The 15,945-nt window shown below is 43.9% G+C and overlaps 1 protein-coding gene across 3 annotated transcripts in view; it reads right to left on the bottom strand.

The window, feature by feature from the left end:
- Mapre2 (microtubule associated protein RP/EB family member 2) overlaps positions 1-15,945 on the bottom strand; it is a 147,770-nt gene that overhangs the window by 57,895 nt on the left and 73,930 nt on the right. For all 3 annotated transcript variants that reach the window (XM_036204639.1, XM_036204641.1, XM_036204638.1), the window contains one exon: positions 6,623-6,750. In XM_036204639.1, coding sequence (XP_036060532.1) covers positions 6,623-6,743 — 121 coding nt within the window. In that variant the 5' untranslated portion in view covers positions 6,744-6,750. The remainder of the gene's footprint in view (positions 1-6,622; positions 6,751-15,945) is intronic.

Below are 15,945 nucleotides of genomic sequence, written 5' to 3'. Positions count from 1 at the left end.
ACACTGGTTCATCTGCTGGGAAACATCTCCAGCCTTTAGAAAAACACACAGGTGCTTACACCATAGTAAATGCTCTCATAAAAAGAACTGTCTTTCTCCCCAAATTTACATTCTCCCGGTAAGTCTTCAGAGGTTTTAAGCTGAGAGGAGAGAAGGAAAAAGAAAAAATGGAGTCACAAATTCATAATAATGTTTCATAAGGAACATATCCATCACGTCACATAACTGACATCTTGAGAAAAAGTCCAAAATAACTTGCAGTATGTTGGAACATACTCCTTTCTTGTAAGGATATTGGTTTTTATAGACCCTGGTGAATGATTTCAAAATAGGCAATGTCTTCACATGCTTCAGAGGCCAGCGTTGCAAGCCAAGCTTAGGAGGCAGGGATAGGAGGACTGAAAGTTCAAGGCCAGCCTGGCCTAGTGAGTGAGATCTTGTCTCAACAAAACAAAACAACAACAACAAACCACAAACAAACAAACAAACAAACAGAAAAGCCAAAGCCCAAACTAAAAGGACAAAACAAGATGAGTCAAAAATAGTGCTTTGGGTCACATGTGGTAGTATATGACCGTCATCATCGAAGTATCTGGGGGATGACTAAATCCTAACCACTAGATCACCAGGGACACACTTGGGAAGATGAGGATTGAAAGTTTGAGGCCAGCCTAAGCTAAATAGGGAGACAGTCTCAAAACAAAATGCAATCAAGTAAAAGTAAGCATGTTACAAAACAGACCAGGTTTGTTTTATAGGGGAGGGGTCACTAAAGATGACCCCGATTACGATTACCATCAGGATTATGTACTCAGCAAGTCTTAAAACCCACAGGTACTTGGTGCCACCAAGGCTTCTCATACCACTTAAGAAGCTGCCTGGGCCCTGGAGTCAGAGCCCCAGGCCCAAAAATAAATGGAGTTTATGCCGGGGCTATTAGTTCCAGAACCCACATGGCTCTTTTGATAAGCACGCCCTCTTCTCCAAGCATGCTCATACAATTAGTGGCTTAGGAATGAGTGGAGCCTGTCATGGATACAAGACAGTTGTGAATCTGTAAGACAGTCAACCAGAATCACCAAGATTATACGCTAAGCACATCTAGCAATTTCCCCAGGTAACAGGAAATACTGAGATCAAAATCCAGGGTACAACTAAGGACACTGTGTTGTATAAATTGCTCAAGTTATTTGTCTGATCTTATTAGGAATTCACATTTTTTTTTGGGGGGGGGGTTGAGACAGGGTTTCTCTGTGTAGCTTTGCGCCTTTCCTGGAACTCGCTTTGTAGACCAGGCTGGCCTCGAACTCACAGAGATCCACCTGGCTCTGCTCCCGAGTGCTGGGATTAAAGGCGTGCGCCACCACCGCCCGGCGAATTCTCAATTTATTAGTTTAAGTTTCTAATAATGTCATCATTTTTGATTTATTCCTGTTAGCTATGTGATGTTATTAAGTTCAACATGAATGTGTGTCCTTGACTTTTCATGATATAAATAATATGTATACAACACACACACACACACACACACACACACACACACACACACACACACGCACCCATGCACACGCATATGCACACACACAGAACTTTCAATAAAATACACACACACACACACATCTCAGGCCATCTATTTTCACTTAGCTGTTTGTTTTTAATTTGTCTTTATTTATCGAGTCCCATCACGCTGAAGGGACTCCAGTGGAGGCTGAAAATGGGATAGAGGGACAGATGTCAATCAAAACTAACAGCCATTTGACATCTGCCCAGTTTTCTGGAACTTCAGTGTGTCTGTTTTGTACCTCCTAAAGAAGTCAGGCCCTCTATGGTTCTGGGAACCATACATGCACAGTGGCTTCAAACCTGTGTTCACACACTCCTTACTTCACGAATCCAAGGACTGAGCATGATTCTGTGCATCCCTGAAGGCAGGGGCACAGGCTGCCCTGGTTTGGGGAAGCTGTCCACTGAAGAAACTCAGCATCCTACATGGGCTCCTACACAACGGTCACCCCACCTGACTCTAGGACAACCCTTCTGCGGTGTTTCTTAAACATCCACCACTCTGTCACTCGGGAGCACCCCGCTACACCCACACAGTCTGAGCGTCTTTTCAGCTGACTCTTAGTCCTCACCTCCCTTTATTTAACATTCTCCTTTGCACACCCCCATCTCTCTTCAGCTACACTCACGGTCAGAACAAGCACAGGATGAAGATGTGGCAAATGTTTCCAGGATCAAACATGCGAATGTGGGGAAAAAAAAAAATCAGAAATTCCTAGCAGCAGTTTGGTAAGTCAAGGTGAATGTATGCTCCATCCTGCACTGGTATCTGGCATCACAAAGGCAAGCAAGCACACTCACAAAAACTCCAGGACAAAAACCCCAAACCAAACCAACCAACACCCTCAATCCTACCAATGTATGTTTATCTTCAATGACAAAGTATCAAGGAAATATACAAAATTATAAGGGGGGAACCCCTCTTATATTCTATATTCTCTACTCAAAAGAATAAGCTGTTTTTAGCCCGTGCATTAGTGGAGACTCGAGGATGTTACCACTGCAGCAATTCACCCTCCGGCTGGACCACACCCAGACACAGCCCATGCCACTTGTTACCCCTCTCTTCTCCAATTATTTGGTATGCTTGAAACCAAGTAAATGGATTTTGAAATTAGCTGGTCAAATAAAATTAGCGGGGGGGGGGGGGGGGGGGGGGGGGGGGGGGATATCTAGCCTAGACAAAATCTCTACACAATGCCTCTAAGCACGGATAATATTCCATCAGCACACAATGACCTGACCACAGTCACATTCTGCAAGAGCTCACTTTCTCAGAGAAAACAATAAACCTCTGATTTTATAAAGCGAAGTAAACTCTTGGGCCTGCAGACACTGATGGAAATATCCTTACTTGGTTTCAATAAGAGAGACTCAGTAAGATCAGCCCTACTAAATTTAGCCTCTGAGCTGATTTCATCACTAACCCGTCTTCTCTGCTGACAGAGAGAGAAGGCACAGGGGACACAGTGCTAGGCTGGAAACAACCTATTTAACAAGCACAGATCTGTAGCCAAAAATGGTCACAAAGAACTTGCTACCTTGCCCAGGAATGACTACCATCAGGGCAGAGCACAGAGGACTAACCCTCTATGTCCCCAGCATGCCTGGTGGCCACACCTGCGAGAAGCCCAGTGCATACTACAAAGCATGTTCCTTTTATCAGTTCAGATATCGATATTTGTAAATGCAACCACAGTTTCATCAGCCAAATTCAGAAGCTTTCCCAGAATAAGAAACAAACAAAAACCAGAAACTTCATCCAACATAAAGCTTGACCCAATCTGAAGAAACACATATTAAATCAAACCTTGATCTTTTTTTCTACCTTTAAAAAATGTCAATCAAAAAAAAATATTTAAAATTTTCAAAAATACCTTCATTTAAATGACATTTTATTTAAATACTCAGATGCTCAAGAAAATAACTGAGCCTTCCACCAGCCAGAGTGCCAGGACAGGGCTGCGTGATGATGCTGGCAGCGGTCCCTGTCAGTGTGGAATGCCTGCTGGTATCTGCTGTTCCTGCTTCCTGTCCTGTGAGGGAGGGGCTGGGAAGGAAAGGGGGAGATGCACAAACTTTAGAAAAAGGCCAGCTGGGAAAGCTGGCTTTGCAGTTACACCCAGCCCAGGAGAGAAGATCCAGACATAGCCATGTGGGGGCTGGGGGGAGTAAGTTTAAGTTTCAAAGGAGGCACAGGGCAGCAGGGCAGGGTGAAAGGTGGGGGAGAGATGCAATCCCCTGTCTGATGTCAAACTTCCTTCCTGTTTCTCTTCCCTCCTCCTCTCCACTTGGTCCACTTCTTTTCTGTCACCCTTAATAAAGTATCTCAAGTCGAGGAAGCCGCCTTAGGAACGTTCAGCACCATACCGACCAACCCCTCTCTTCATAACCTTGGAAAACGTCTACTAAACTGGTTTGAACTGGAACTCAAACAAAAATAGGGTAGGTTCCAAAGCAGATTCACGTGGCCAGAAGTACAAAATGGAACAGCCCTCTGCTTTCCTTGAAACATACTGCTTTTTGCAAGAAATAAATGCAATCCCAATATGCACACAGATCCATGACCCAGATTTAATGTTCAAAGAAAGTGGTCATAAAGTTACATCCTTGGATACGATAACAAGAAACAAGAGTGAATAATTTGCATTATTTTGAAATGTATTACAAGGTATTTCCATGTGACTTAATTATTTATTTACTTATTCTGGTGCTGGGAATTGAATCCAGAGCCTTGTACACATGAGACCAATGCTCTACCACTGGGCTATGACCACCCGAGCCCACTATTCTTACGTTAGAGAGCATTTAAAGATGTTTATGGGAGCAGAAAGAGATGTCAGATAAAGGCAGGAAGTTCAGAAGCAAATACAACACCACAGTTGTGTATCAGCTTTTTGCAACTAAAGAACAGTTGATGTTCATTTTCTCCACCTTGCCTTATATTTTTAAAAAAATTATTAAAATTTTTTGTAAAGAGCTTTTAAATTAAACACACACACACACACACACACACACACACACACACACACACACACACGTCCCACAAGTAACCAGCCCCAAAGTCTATACATCTCAATGAACTTCTGCACACTTAGAACTCCATACATTCTAATTGGTGTTTGTTTCAGCATTGGCTTTGGGGGAGATCTGTTAGCTGGAACTAAAGGAGAGAGTGACACCATAAGGGAGAAAGGCAGAAGGGAAACCAACCACCAGGTGTGGGGTGTAAGTCTCCATGGGGGGGGGGGTGGGGTCAGGAAGGTGCAGAAACATGTGACCTTTGAGTGTCTTCCCAGAGCACATCACTAAAATCAAATACCACAGAAGCTACAAGGAACCAAAATAATACCCAAGATACATTATACTCCATGAATCTGAGCATTCCTAAGCAAGATAGGACAAACCACTTAGGTCATCAGTATTCGGATTTGTTCTTATCCAAGAGGCACTGTCCTCCCAGCTTCAAACTCTTCTAGAATGAGACTACAGAAATGGATTCATAAACAAACAAATAGAAAGACCACTTCTTCCTGCCAAATGCCATTGCTGAAGACAAATTAAACTAAGAAGATGGAATTGGTGCCAGACAGGTTTAGGAGAGCTACCCCTCATTGTTAGTGGTCTGAGGTTTCTCACACAAGCATTGCAAGCTGCAGAGAGAACCCATGCCTGTTTGGGACTCACAGTTTTCCAGTCAGAAATGTGTCTCAAAGCAGAAAGGAAACATTAATCTATTATGGGGGACTTTGCAAATTTTGATGGTACTGCATCAAGTCTTTTTTTGCGTATGACCTGCTGGAAAGATTGGTCACAGTCCAATACCAAAGAGTCAGCTGAAACTCTGAAACTCAGAACTCTTCCACATCTAAATGCCTTCACACAAACACACTTCAGTAATGCTATATTCCCTAACACCATGCTCATGTTAGGGCCATAGGCAAAGAAGACATCTCTTTGTCTATTTGTTTACAAGAAAACATTTACTTGGCAAAGGAGAATATTTTATTTCAATTTACATTCAAAGCTAAAGGCAGATTACTTCAACACACTTGGACTTTATTTTTGGAATGGCATCTTTTTTCAAACAGGTTTAACCCAATATGCATTCCTACAGAACCACTCAGTATCAGGTACAGTAAAGCATTGGACATCGGATAAACAGTAAACTACAGACCTGTTCTTAAGAACCCCAGTGCCTCCTGGGATTTGGAGTCCGATGTTATACCCAGCATGACAGGTGTTATCCTGGACGGGGGCAGGCAGGGTTTGGGGGAAATTACCAAGCCTGGGAAGTCTTCCCAGAGCTGACAGTAGGTGAGGCAGATTAAACTGTGAACAGGATGTTACTACATACACAAAGAGGAGGAAAGCCTTGGAAGCATGAAGAAAACTAGGGGGTGCCGAAGGGAAGGAGTGTCAAGAGAACACAGAGTGTTTGGTGGAGCTAAGGTTCCAGGAAGAGAGCTGTGCACAACTGAACTGAGAAGGGCTGTATGAAGCCCTGAAGATCCACTGTGGCTTTTGTTGTTTGTCTGTCTGTTCCCACAGACAAGCGCTCTGATCTCTACCTCCTACCTCCGGATGCTTTTATTTTGGAACAAGGTCCCACCAGGTTACCCAGGCTGACCTTGAACGGACTGTGTGGTCCAGGCTGGCCAAGTTCCTGTGACACCCTGGTTCAGCCTCCTGCGCAGCAGGGATTTGCTCCCTGCATCACCGGGCCAAGCTCTACTGTGTTTGAAGCCACATGCCTGGTGACATGACAACAGGACTATGGAACAGAGGCTACGAGCCAGCATTACAGAGGGGCGTGGCCGACAGCAAGCCAGAAGCAGCTCATACCCCCATCTGGATGGCTGTGTGCTTAGATGTTCTTAGACACTTCACCCCCCCATATGGTCTCCAGCTACAGCCAAGTTTCCCCTTTTAATTATATAGCTATACTTATAGATATATGTTTTTTGTCTTACCCCAAATATGTCATGTGTGGTTCATAAAAATCACATCCGATTGCCAGCAAACACATTGGGTAAATACTCAAAAGACACTCTCTTACCTGAGCAGAGCTGTTCCACTTTTGTGTAGTTTAGAGACACGATGTCATTAACCCATGCAATGATGTCATGCCTGCTCATAGTCTCCTGGGTTATCGAGGTAGAATACACGTTGACCGCCATTCCCCAACTAGGATAAAACAAATGAAAATATGTTTATTTACTCACAAGAAAAGAAATTACCTTGGAAATATAAAAGACACACGATCAAGGAGGACATTCATGGTGCAAGCTTTACAACAAAGCTTCTTCATGTGGGTCCTGATCCCCACACGGGTGGTCGGACGGCCCAGGAAGGTAGTGGAAAATCGGGCAACGGTTTGGCAACGGTTTCTGAACGTGTGGCACCCAACCATTAGTTCATAATCGGCTGACTTCCGGCTCCCCAGTGTTCCCGGCAGTGCCCGCCCTCATAGTGTCAGGACTCTTCACTGCAGCCGTCACTATGAACACATACCACGTGCACGACGCCCCACGGCATGCCGTGACACCTCGACATGCCACTGAGCTCAGATCGGAGACTACTGTGCTTTGTTAAGTGCGGCTATGTTTGATGTACACATAGAGCTTGCTGCTCTTACAGAAACATGCCAGCTTAATTATAGAAAACAAGGCTTTTCATACTTTCCTGCTGTCAGCCCTGAGCCCGTAAGTATCAAAACAATGCATTTGGGGACTGTACTGTGCTAAGACCAACAAGCACATCCATCTCTAGTAGGCAGATTTGCTTTCATCTCTTATTTTCTTTCTGTCTTTTAGTTTTTGAGAGAGGGTCTCACTCTATCTCTGGCTGGCCTGGAAGTCGCTATGTAAACCAGGCTGGCCTTGAACTTGCAGTGAACTTCTGCCTGTTTCCCATTGCTAAGATCACAGGTGTGAGCCACTGGGCCCAGATTCATGGTAAAATCACACCCATAGCAATGGACCGTCTTACAGTTCTTCATAATTTACTGTCATAAATGTCTGATTCATGTATCTATTTTACTCACCTACATAGCTGAGCTCAGGTAAAGATTTCTCCGGTGAAGAGGGGTTTGGAGAGGAAGTTTCAACAGCCATGCTCTAAAGGGACCAGCAGGCCTGACTCGGCCAAACCCCTTGGCAGCCCCTTTCTCCCCTGAGTTCCTGTAACTGTCTATTTGGACCACATTTCATGTAATTTTATCCTGTGGTACCACTTCACACTTCTCCCATCTAGACTCTGGGAGTCTTAATTTATAACAAAATTAAGAGTCTCACTTTTGACCTTACGTTTATGTGGGACATTAAGTTACCAGGCTTACAACACTGTGCACCACAGCAATCTTGTTTCTTTTTAAAAAGGATTTTGCAGGGCAATGGTGGTGCACACCTTTAATCACCACACTCGGGAGGCAGAGGCAGGTGGATCTCTGTGAGTTCAAGGCCAACAGGCTCTACAGAGTAAGTTCTAGTACATCAAAGATCACACAGAGAAACCCTGTCTCAAAAAAAAACAAAATGAAGATTTCTTTTATTTTTAATCGTGTGTATGCATATGTAAGTGTAGTACCCATGGAGGACAGAAAAGGATCCTGGAGCAGGAGTTACAGGTGGTTGTGAGTGGCTCAATGTGGGTGCTGAGAACTAGACTGGACCCTCAGCAAGAGCAGCCAGTGCTCCTAACCACTGAGCATTCCCCACAGCCAGGCACTATCTTGTAGCTTTGCACATTATCTCACAGAACCGCTACTACAGGTACTTGAAGTAAGTGCCAGCGTCCAGGGGGCTGCCCCTTCTAACAGCTGTAGGGCAGTAAAGGATTCTTTGTAACATTTGGTTAAAAAAAAAAAAAAAAAAACCTTTGAAATTCTATGAATTTCATAGAATGTTTATATAGAGAAACAGACATATATTAAATTTTATCTCAGCAACAAATATACGCAAAAAAGAAATGAAACAGAGTAACAAACCAGTTGTGTCTATGTGGTGGTTTGAAAGAAAACAGCTCCAGGGGTTGGGGATTTACCTCAGTGGTAGAGTGCTTGCCTAGCAAGCGCAAGGCCCTGAGTTCGGTCCTCAGCCCTGGAAAAGCTCCCAAAGGGAGTGGCACTAATGGGAGGTGTGGCCTTGTTGGAGTGGGTGTGGCCTTGTTGGAGTGGGTGTGGCCTTGTTGGAGGAAGTGGGTCACTGTGGGGGCAGGCTTTGAGGTCTCAAGTATGCTAACGTGAGATAGTGCACTTCCTGTTGCCTTTGATCAAGATGTAGAATTCTCCAGCACCATGTCTGCCTGTACACTGCCATACTCCTAGCTGCCACACTTCCCACCCTAACTAACACAGTCTACTTCTTGGATTCATCAATTCTCAACCAAGCTTGTTTCACTTACAGTTCCATCAACTGCCCTTGGCCAATTCCATTTCTGGCCCCACAGGCCATATTATTCTACAGTAAATGCCAAGTATTGAGTCATTTCAGTTATAGATATTTCAGTGTGCTTTGGAAAGATAGAGACATTAGAAAACAGTAAGCGACAAATACAAGAGTATTACCACACTGAAATGACCACTGGTTTTAATATGGAAGTGTTTTGATGTCTGGTCATTTTGTCTTAGTCTGAATAGGAATTCATGTACTGGGCAGACATTGGACTTCCTTGGTGGGCTTGTTCCTTTTCTATTAACTGCAGACAGTCTTCATTTCTATGTTTACTAAACAATTGTGCTTGGAGTCCATTTACTTTCCTTGGATGATACCAGTCTGCTTCCTGCTTCAAGGTATTAAATGAAGTCTATGGACATGAAAACAGCATCCACACATCCTCTAAATTCTCTTTCCCCTGAGACCTGGGAACAACCTGCCAGCATTGAATCCCAGACAATGTGACCGTGAATATGACTTTTCTATACTGCTACTAAAGGTTCTCTTGGTTTTCAATGTCTTTCACTGTGTTCTTCAATGACCACTTACTAAGAGAAACCATTTACTTTTACAATGTGATCACCTTTCACCACCTTTAATAAATTACATAAAACCTTAGTAAGGATAAATAATTCACAATCTAAAGTATTTTGGACTGTGTGATGTGATTTTTATATACTGACATAACTTTTGGCAGTCAACGTACTTTCCTAATGATTTTTTCATGTGGTAATAAAAAGCCTTCACATTTCCCAGCAACGGACAGACGGGAGGTGAAGTGTCAAGGCCCAGAACTAGGTGGCATCCAACCCAAGGGAGATGGAAATTCTGCTGCAGGTGATCTAAAATCAAAACTAAACCCAAAGTATGGAAGGTACAAACAGATCTGTGTTTGACAACATATCCCTCTGAATAAGAATGATTTGTAGTTCCATAAGATGAAGAATACCAAATACGATGGGGTAGATGAGTTTTTTTTTAAAAAAATGCATGAAAACAACAGAGTGGGCCGCTGCTGCCCAGTCATGAAGTACTCCCCTCCAGATCTGAGGTGACAACATTCTCCCAAGGACAACTGTCCTTTCATAACCCACCCCTCATTCCGCCACAAGTAAGGCACTACATGCCGTCGGAGACTCATGAAGACAAGGCACAGAATATGGGTTGTGTTTTAGAAACCTCTCGATAACTAGTTATCAGTCCCACCCTAACTTCTGCTGTGGTATGTCATCAATCAAGACACCTGCCAATGCTGGAAAACTAGGCGAGGGGTCAGAGCGAGAGGAAGGATAACCCAGTGAAAGGCAGGGGCACTCCAGCATTCACTAAAAGAAAACATGGCTGACACATCCAACACATGTCAATAGGTATCGGAATCAACAGCAGCAGGGTCAGTAGAAACGTCTCTGAGCTCTCTAAGCTGACTGGCACATTCTTAGAATCTATGTTCTCCCAAACTTGAGAAAGATATTATTTATTAACTACCATACTGAGTACTAGGTTTCACTACAGTATTTTCAAGCAAGACTTGTTCTCGTTGAGTCTCCCCGCCCACCTCTTCTCCCCAGCTCCCTGCCCTGCCTGCTGCCCTTCAGTGGCCTCCTATTTCCCTGTCACGTGTTCTGCTGCCGTCACCATCATCATCAATACTTCTCTTCGCCCTCCTGGTGGTCCTGTCTGGTTCCGTAGCTCCACTCACACCCACACGCATGTAAACACTGAAGGGTAGGGTCGCCATGAGAGAACACGTGTCTGTGTTAGTCTGTTCCAACTGGCTTAATAGACCATATTCCAGATCCATCCATTTCCCTGAAAGTTTCATTTTTCTTGATAGCTAAATAAAATTCCCCCCCCCCCCTCTCTCTCTCTCTCTCTCTCTCTCTCTGTATATCATATCACATTTTCATTATCTACTCATCTGATGAAGGACATTTAGGTTGGTTCCATTTTTTTTTGCTGTGAGTAGAGCAGTGATAAACATGATGAACAAATAAATGTCTCTGTGGTAGGATGTAGAAGCCTTTCTAATTTGAATTCTTTGAGAACCCTCCACACCAATTTCCACGTTTGTGCTAGTTTACACTGGGACCACTAGTGAACTCTGCCTCCCCTGTCCTTGCTAATGTTCTCTGTCATCCATCTTCTTGGTGCAGGCATTCTGGCTACGGTAAAATGGAATCTTAGAGTCTCTCCCTCTCAGCAAGACACCTCTGACTGTGTCCACTTGACTTTGTGGTGTCTTTTGTTGGCTGCCCAGCCATGCACGCCAGCTTTCTGATTTTAGGCCTGACAGCTTTGGCTTGGCATGCCCTCTGCCCTGAGGGGACGTGCCCTTGTGAACTCTCAGCAAGTCACAGTGTCTGTGCCCCTACCCCACCCCCGTGTGTGTGTGTGTGTGTGTGTGTGTGTGTGTGTGTGTGTGTGTGTCGAGTATGTACAAGTCTACTTCCACACTGATGCCATCTTTTCTTTCCCCGGTCCCATTTTTTTTCCTACAGACACAATTTTAATGTATTCAACCCGAAATTATCCAGGTGACTAAAAACAGAAATTTCCTCATACTTTTCTAAACATTAGCCTCGGATGAGAATTAAGTAGTCTATACTTTCCACAGGTACATTCTGAAATTCATTACAGTTTCTTGCTTCTTCACCTCCATAGTAATGTGAAGGTGAAAGCCTGTCCCTGCCTGGCAGAATGTTGTGTGGTGAGCACAGGGGAGTTTGACATCGTCTTAGAGATAAAGCCATTTCACGCTGCTCCTGGGAGGAAAGCAGGGCAGGAGTCGCCACTGTCCTTCCTCACAAATGACAATGCTACCTGTCACCTGAAGGGTCACTGCACCAGCTCACCAAGAGACACAGATTTCAGGCCAGTGTGCCTGGCTTTGGGCCATCATGAGAGACACGAGCATTCCAAGGAAGACAGAAATTGTAAGAATTCACAATGTCGATTTTATTTTTAATTTTTTTATTAGGCTTATTCAGTGTGTGTGTGTGTGTGTGTGTGTGTGTGTGTGTGTGTGTGTGTGTGTGTGTTTGCCCACAGGAGGAATGTATGTGAACCAGGTGCATGCTTGATACCCTCAAAGGTCAGAAGAAAATCCTGGAGCCCCTGGAACCGGAGTTAGGAATGGCTGGGAACCACCATGTGGATGCTGGGAATTGAACCTGGGCCCTCTGCGAGAGCCACAGATGCTCTTAACTGCTGAGCCGTCTCTTCAACCCTGAGATACCACTTTTTAACTGACTCACGGCTGAGATTCTTATCCAGTTAAAAGTCAAACTGTGAGAAGCAAAGTGGCATGCGTGCATGGAACAAAGAGCCAATGGCAGCACAGGGCTGGTGCTCTGGTTTGGATCTTCAGCGGCTCTTTCAGACAGAAATGTCAGCCGATTATCAGATGACCTACCATGTGGCCTCTGGGACAGAATTACGCTCTTTGCCTACCTCACAAACAAATGGTCAAAGTACTACAGACCTGGTTAAATTCAACAGTATAGAAAGCAGATAAGGGAGGCTGGGGAGATGGCTGGCCATGAGAACATGAGGACTGAATTAGATCCCAAGACCCACATAAAAACCGGGTACCGTGACGTGCCCTGTAAGCCCAGCAGCCCTGAGGGGTAGGGACAGGTAGGTGCCTTGGCTACTGACCAGGGATTTATCTATTGCTTTTATAAATGTTCTTCTAGGAAGGTGGCAATTTCTCTCTCTAAAAACATGAAAGAAAACCCCCCACAAAAACCAGAAATCCCTTTCTATTCGCAGAAAGCAAAGTTTCAAGTCTGGCCTCTCTTTGGACAGTGACTCCAGAAAAGGACAGCCCCGCTCCAAGGCCGAGTGTCCTGCTGACTTATTCAGTTCCCCTTGCGTCTGACATTTGGAGGTTGGGCTGGGTGCAGAGACACAAGCAGCTTATGCTTTGCAGCAATTATTGAACCACATAAAATTAGTCATTGCGTTTCTGCTTACTAAAACAAATGGAATTTTCTGTGAGTCGATGAGACAAACTAGCTTGAATTAGGGCTTGGCAAGCCCCAAACGTGAAAAAAAAAATATCAAAATACGAATTCTACCACCTTATTAATCATGGGCCCCCAGACTCAATTATAAAAATAACCTGTAGGTTTGTTCAAGAATCAATTTGGCAAGGTTTATGAATTATTTGGGGGCATTCTTCAAAATTAAACATATATAAAACTTCGGTGACAGCACTGTATGCTAACTAAAATGGTTTCTTAGGTCATTCGGTCTATCTCTTTGCCCTGCCCAATCCCACCAAATGGACCACCACAGCCACACTATCCCATCTTCTCCTTCACACTCACAGCTAACCCTTTGTAAGGTCACCCTACAGCTTCACAACCCCACAAAGTGGGGTTCATGATAGATCAGGTGTTCCAGGAGACTAGTCTGGTCTTGCTTTGGGTTGTCCACCTAAAAATGGTTTGAGAAATTAATTTGAGGAATGAGGCATGTGGAATCTACTTTGATTCTTTTTTAACAACTAACATCTGAGTTCACAAGTCTTCCCAAGTTTAGACAAAGCCATCTGTAGAAGAATATCCCTCTGTATGCAGTGGACTCTCATCTGCTACTGTGTGGAGGCCCTGTTTAGCTTACATTCTCCCCAAGCTCACATTGAAGCTAAAACTTTAAAAGTCATTATGAGGGCTGGAAAGATGGTTCATTGGTTAAGAGTGCTCACCATTGTTACAGAGGATTCACAACCCCCTCTAACTCCCATTCCAGGGGATCTGATGCCCTCTTCTGGACTCCAAAGGCACCTGTATGCACATGGTGCACATAAACTCACACAGGCACATGCATACATGTAGAAACAAACAAATCTTGTTAAAAGGCATGCAGGTCTTCAATTACATTCTTAGGTCATTTCCTTAAGGAGTCTATACTCAACTGAAACCTTTTGTTTGCTATAAAATGTTCAAAAACTTTAGCCAGCCACACCAACATATTCCATTCACATACTTTGTGCTAACAGTATCTGTACCTGTGACTATTTTTCTCCTCTCAAAGCAATTTCTCTTTTTAGCAATTTTCTCATCACCAGGAGAAGTAATCCACCATCAAGAGTCTAAGAAAAATACATTTCTCTCCATTTTACATAAATGAAACAAAGAACAGACTGGAAAAGATACATAAGGGATACACAGAGAAACCCTGTCTCAAAAAAACAACAAAAAAAGATATACAAGGGAATGTTATTTGTCTTTCATGTGAGCAACATTATATTTGAGTTTATGTCTAGAATGATTTGTAAGGGCCTTATAAAGGTCTACAACCAGAATAGCTCAACTACAGCCTGAACATATCAGTGCTTCACTGAAGGCTAATTAGGGAGACCAGGTGTTAGAGCTTATTTGAAGTGTCCCATATGTGATGAGGGAGAGAAGCACCCATGGTCCCTGAGCACACCTTTTCTCTCTCAACCACTGCACTCACCCCCGGCTCACTGAAAGGCGACACTGTCAATTCCACATCACAGGCTATTCTTTGGTTAAAGTTTCTAGGACCGTCAAAGTTAGAGCACTCCACAAATGCTGTAAGGAGAGGGGTGTGTTTCAAATTTGCAACAGAACTCTTTACCCAGAAAGATCTGCTTAGGATTATTCTAGCAAAAGTAGCTCTTTTATGAACACTATTGGTAACCTCAATATGTTTAAAAGAGATTTATCAAGTTGATGATACAATAATGACTCTATGCTTACCAGTTACAGTTTCTAGAATAATGTTAAACATAAATATTTTAAAGGTGAAAAAAGTACATCTATGCCCACAGATTAAGATACTTAGTTATCTGGGCATGGTGGCACATTCCTTTAAGCTCAGCAGAGGTAGGTGGATCTATTGAGTTCTAGGAAAGCCTGGCCAACTAGGGCTACACAGTAAAATCGGTCTCAAAAACAACAACAAAAACCTAAGAGAGAGAGAGAGAGACAGAGACAGAGAGAGAGACAGAGACAGAGACAGAGACAGAGAGATGGAATGAGGCAAGGGAAGAAACCTCCACGCTGCACTCGAGGATGAGTCCTACCTAATAGTCTGTTATCTGAAGGTGGCGGGAAGCCCTGTGACAGTACACACTGGTCCAGTTCCCCCAGAACAACCCTCTCCAGAACATCCCTCATGATGAACCAGGGTTTCTATAGGGAGCAAGGGTGTGCATGCGTGCCCTGAACCAGAAATTCCCCTGCTTTTCATCTGTGTATAATGCATTCCCCAAATGAGGAGCTGTGGGAGGCAGGACTGAGGCACTTCACCAAGGAATGAATACCTCTAGACCATGCCCCATTCATCATTCATCCATTCATTGCTTTCTCTTCATTCATTCATTGCTTTCTCTTCATTCAGTCATCATTTTTTCTTCATTCATTAATTCATTCATCACCTTGTCTTCATCCATTCATGACCCACATGGCAGGGGAGGAAGGATTTGTCCAAGACAGAGATCAGGACTAAGCACAGGGGGTCATAAAAAGAAAAACCTTGACAAGACATAGTCATCCCCAAGAGGGGTTACAAAAACTGGGAAGTTTCATTGAAGACGGTGTATTAAAATTTCTGTATGCCTTCTGATGTACGATGAGGGAGGAAGACATCACATTGTCTCCATGCCCACACAGCTGTGGGCAGATTCACGCATTTTACTTTCCTGGGTTTCATTGTCCTGTGATGGGATGGGATAGGGGAGGCAAGTCAAACTCCTTGGGGAGAAGGGGAGGCCTGTGAAGTGGCAGAGGTCTGAGTTCACACAAGGATGGAAGTGTCAGGCACAACGCACAATGCTAGACCATAGACACTGAAACACAACATTTCCCTCCGTAACTAGGCAACTGTGGTTCAAAACCAGCAAAGAAAATCAGTGCAAGGGCTTCCACATGAAGGAGCTTTGAGGGCAAACGTTAGGAGGAAACTGAGTTTC

The sequence above is a fragment of the Onychomys torridus genome, chromosome 13 (genome assembly GCF_903995425.1).
Source record: "Onychomys torridus chromosome 13, mOncTor1.1, whole genome shotgun sequence".
Classification (NCBI taxonomy): domain Eukaryota; kingdom Metazoa; phylum Chordata; class Mammalia; order Rodentia; family Cricetidae; genus Onychomys; species Onychomys torridus.
The sequence above is the reverse complement of the archived record's forward strand: the minus strand, read 5'-3'. Positions and strand labels throughout refer to the sequence as shown.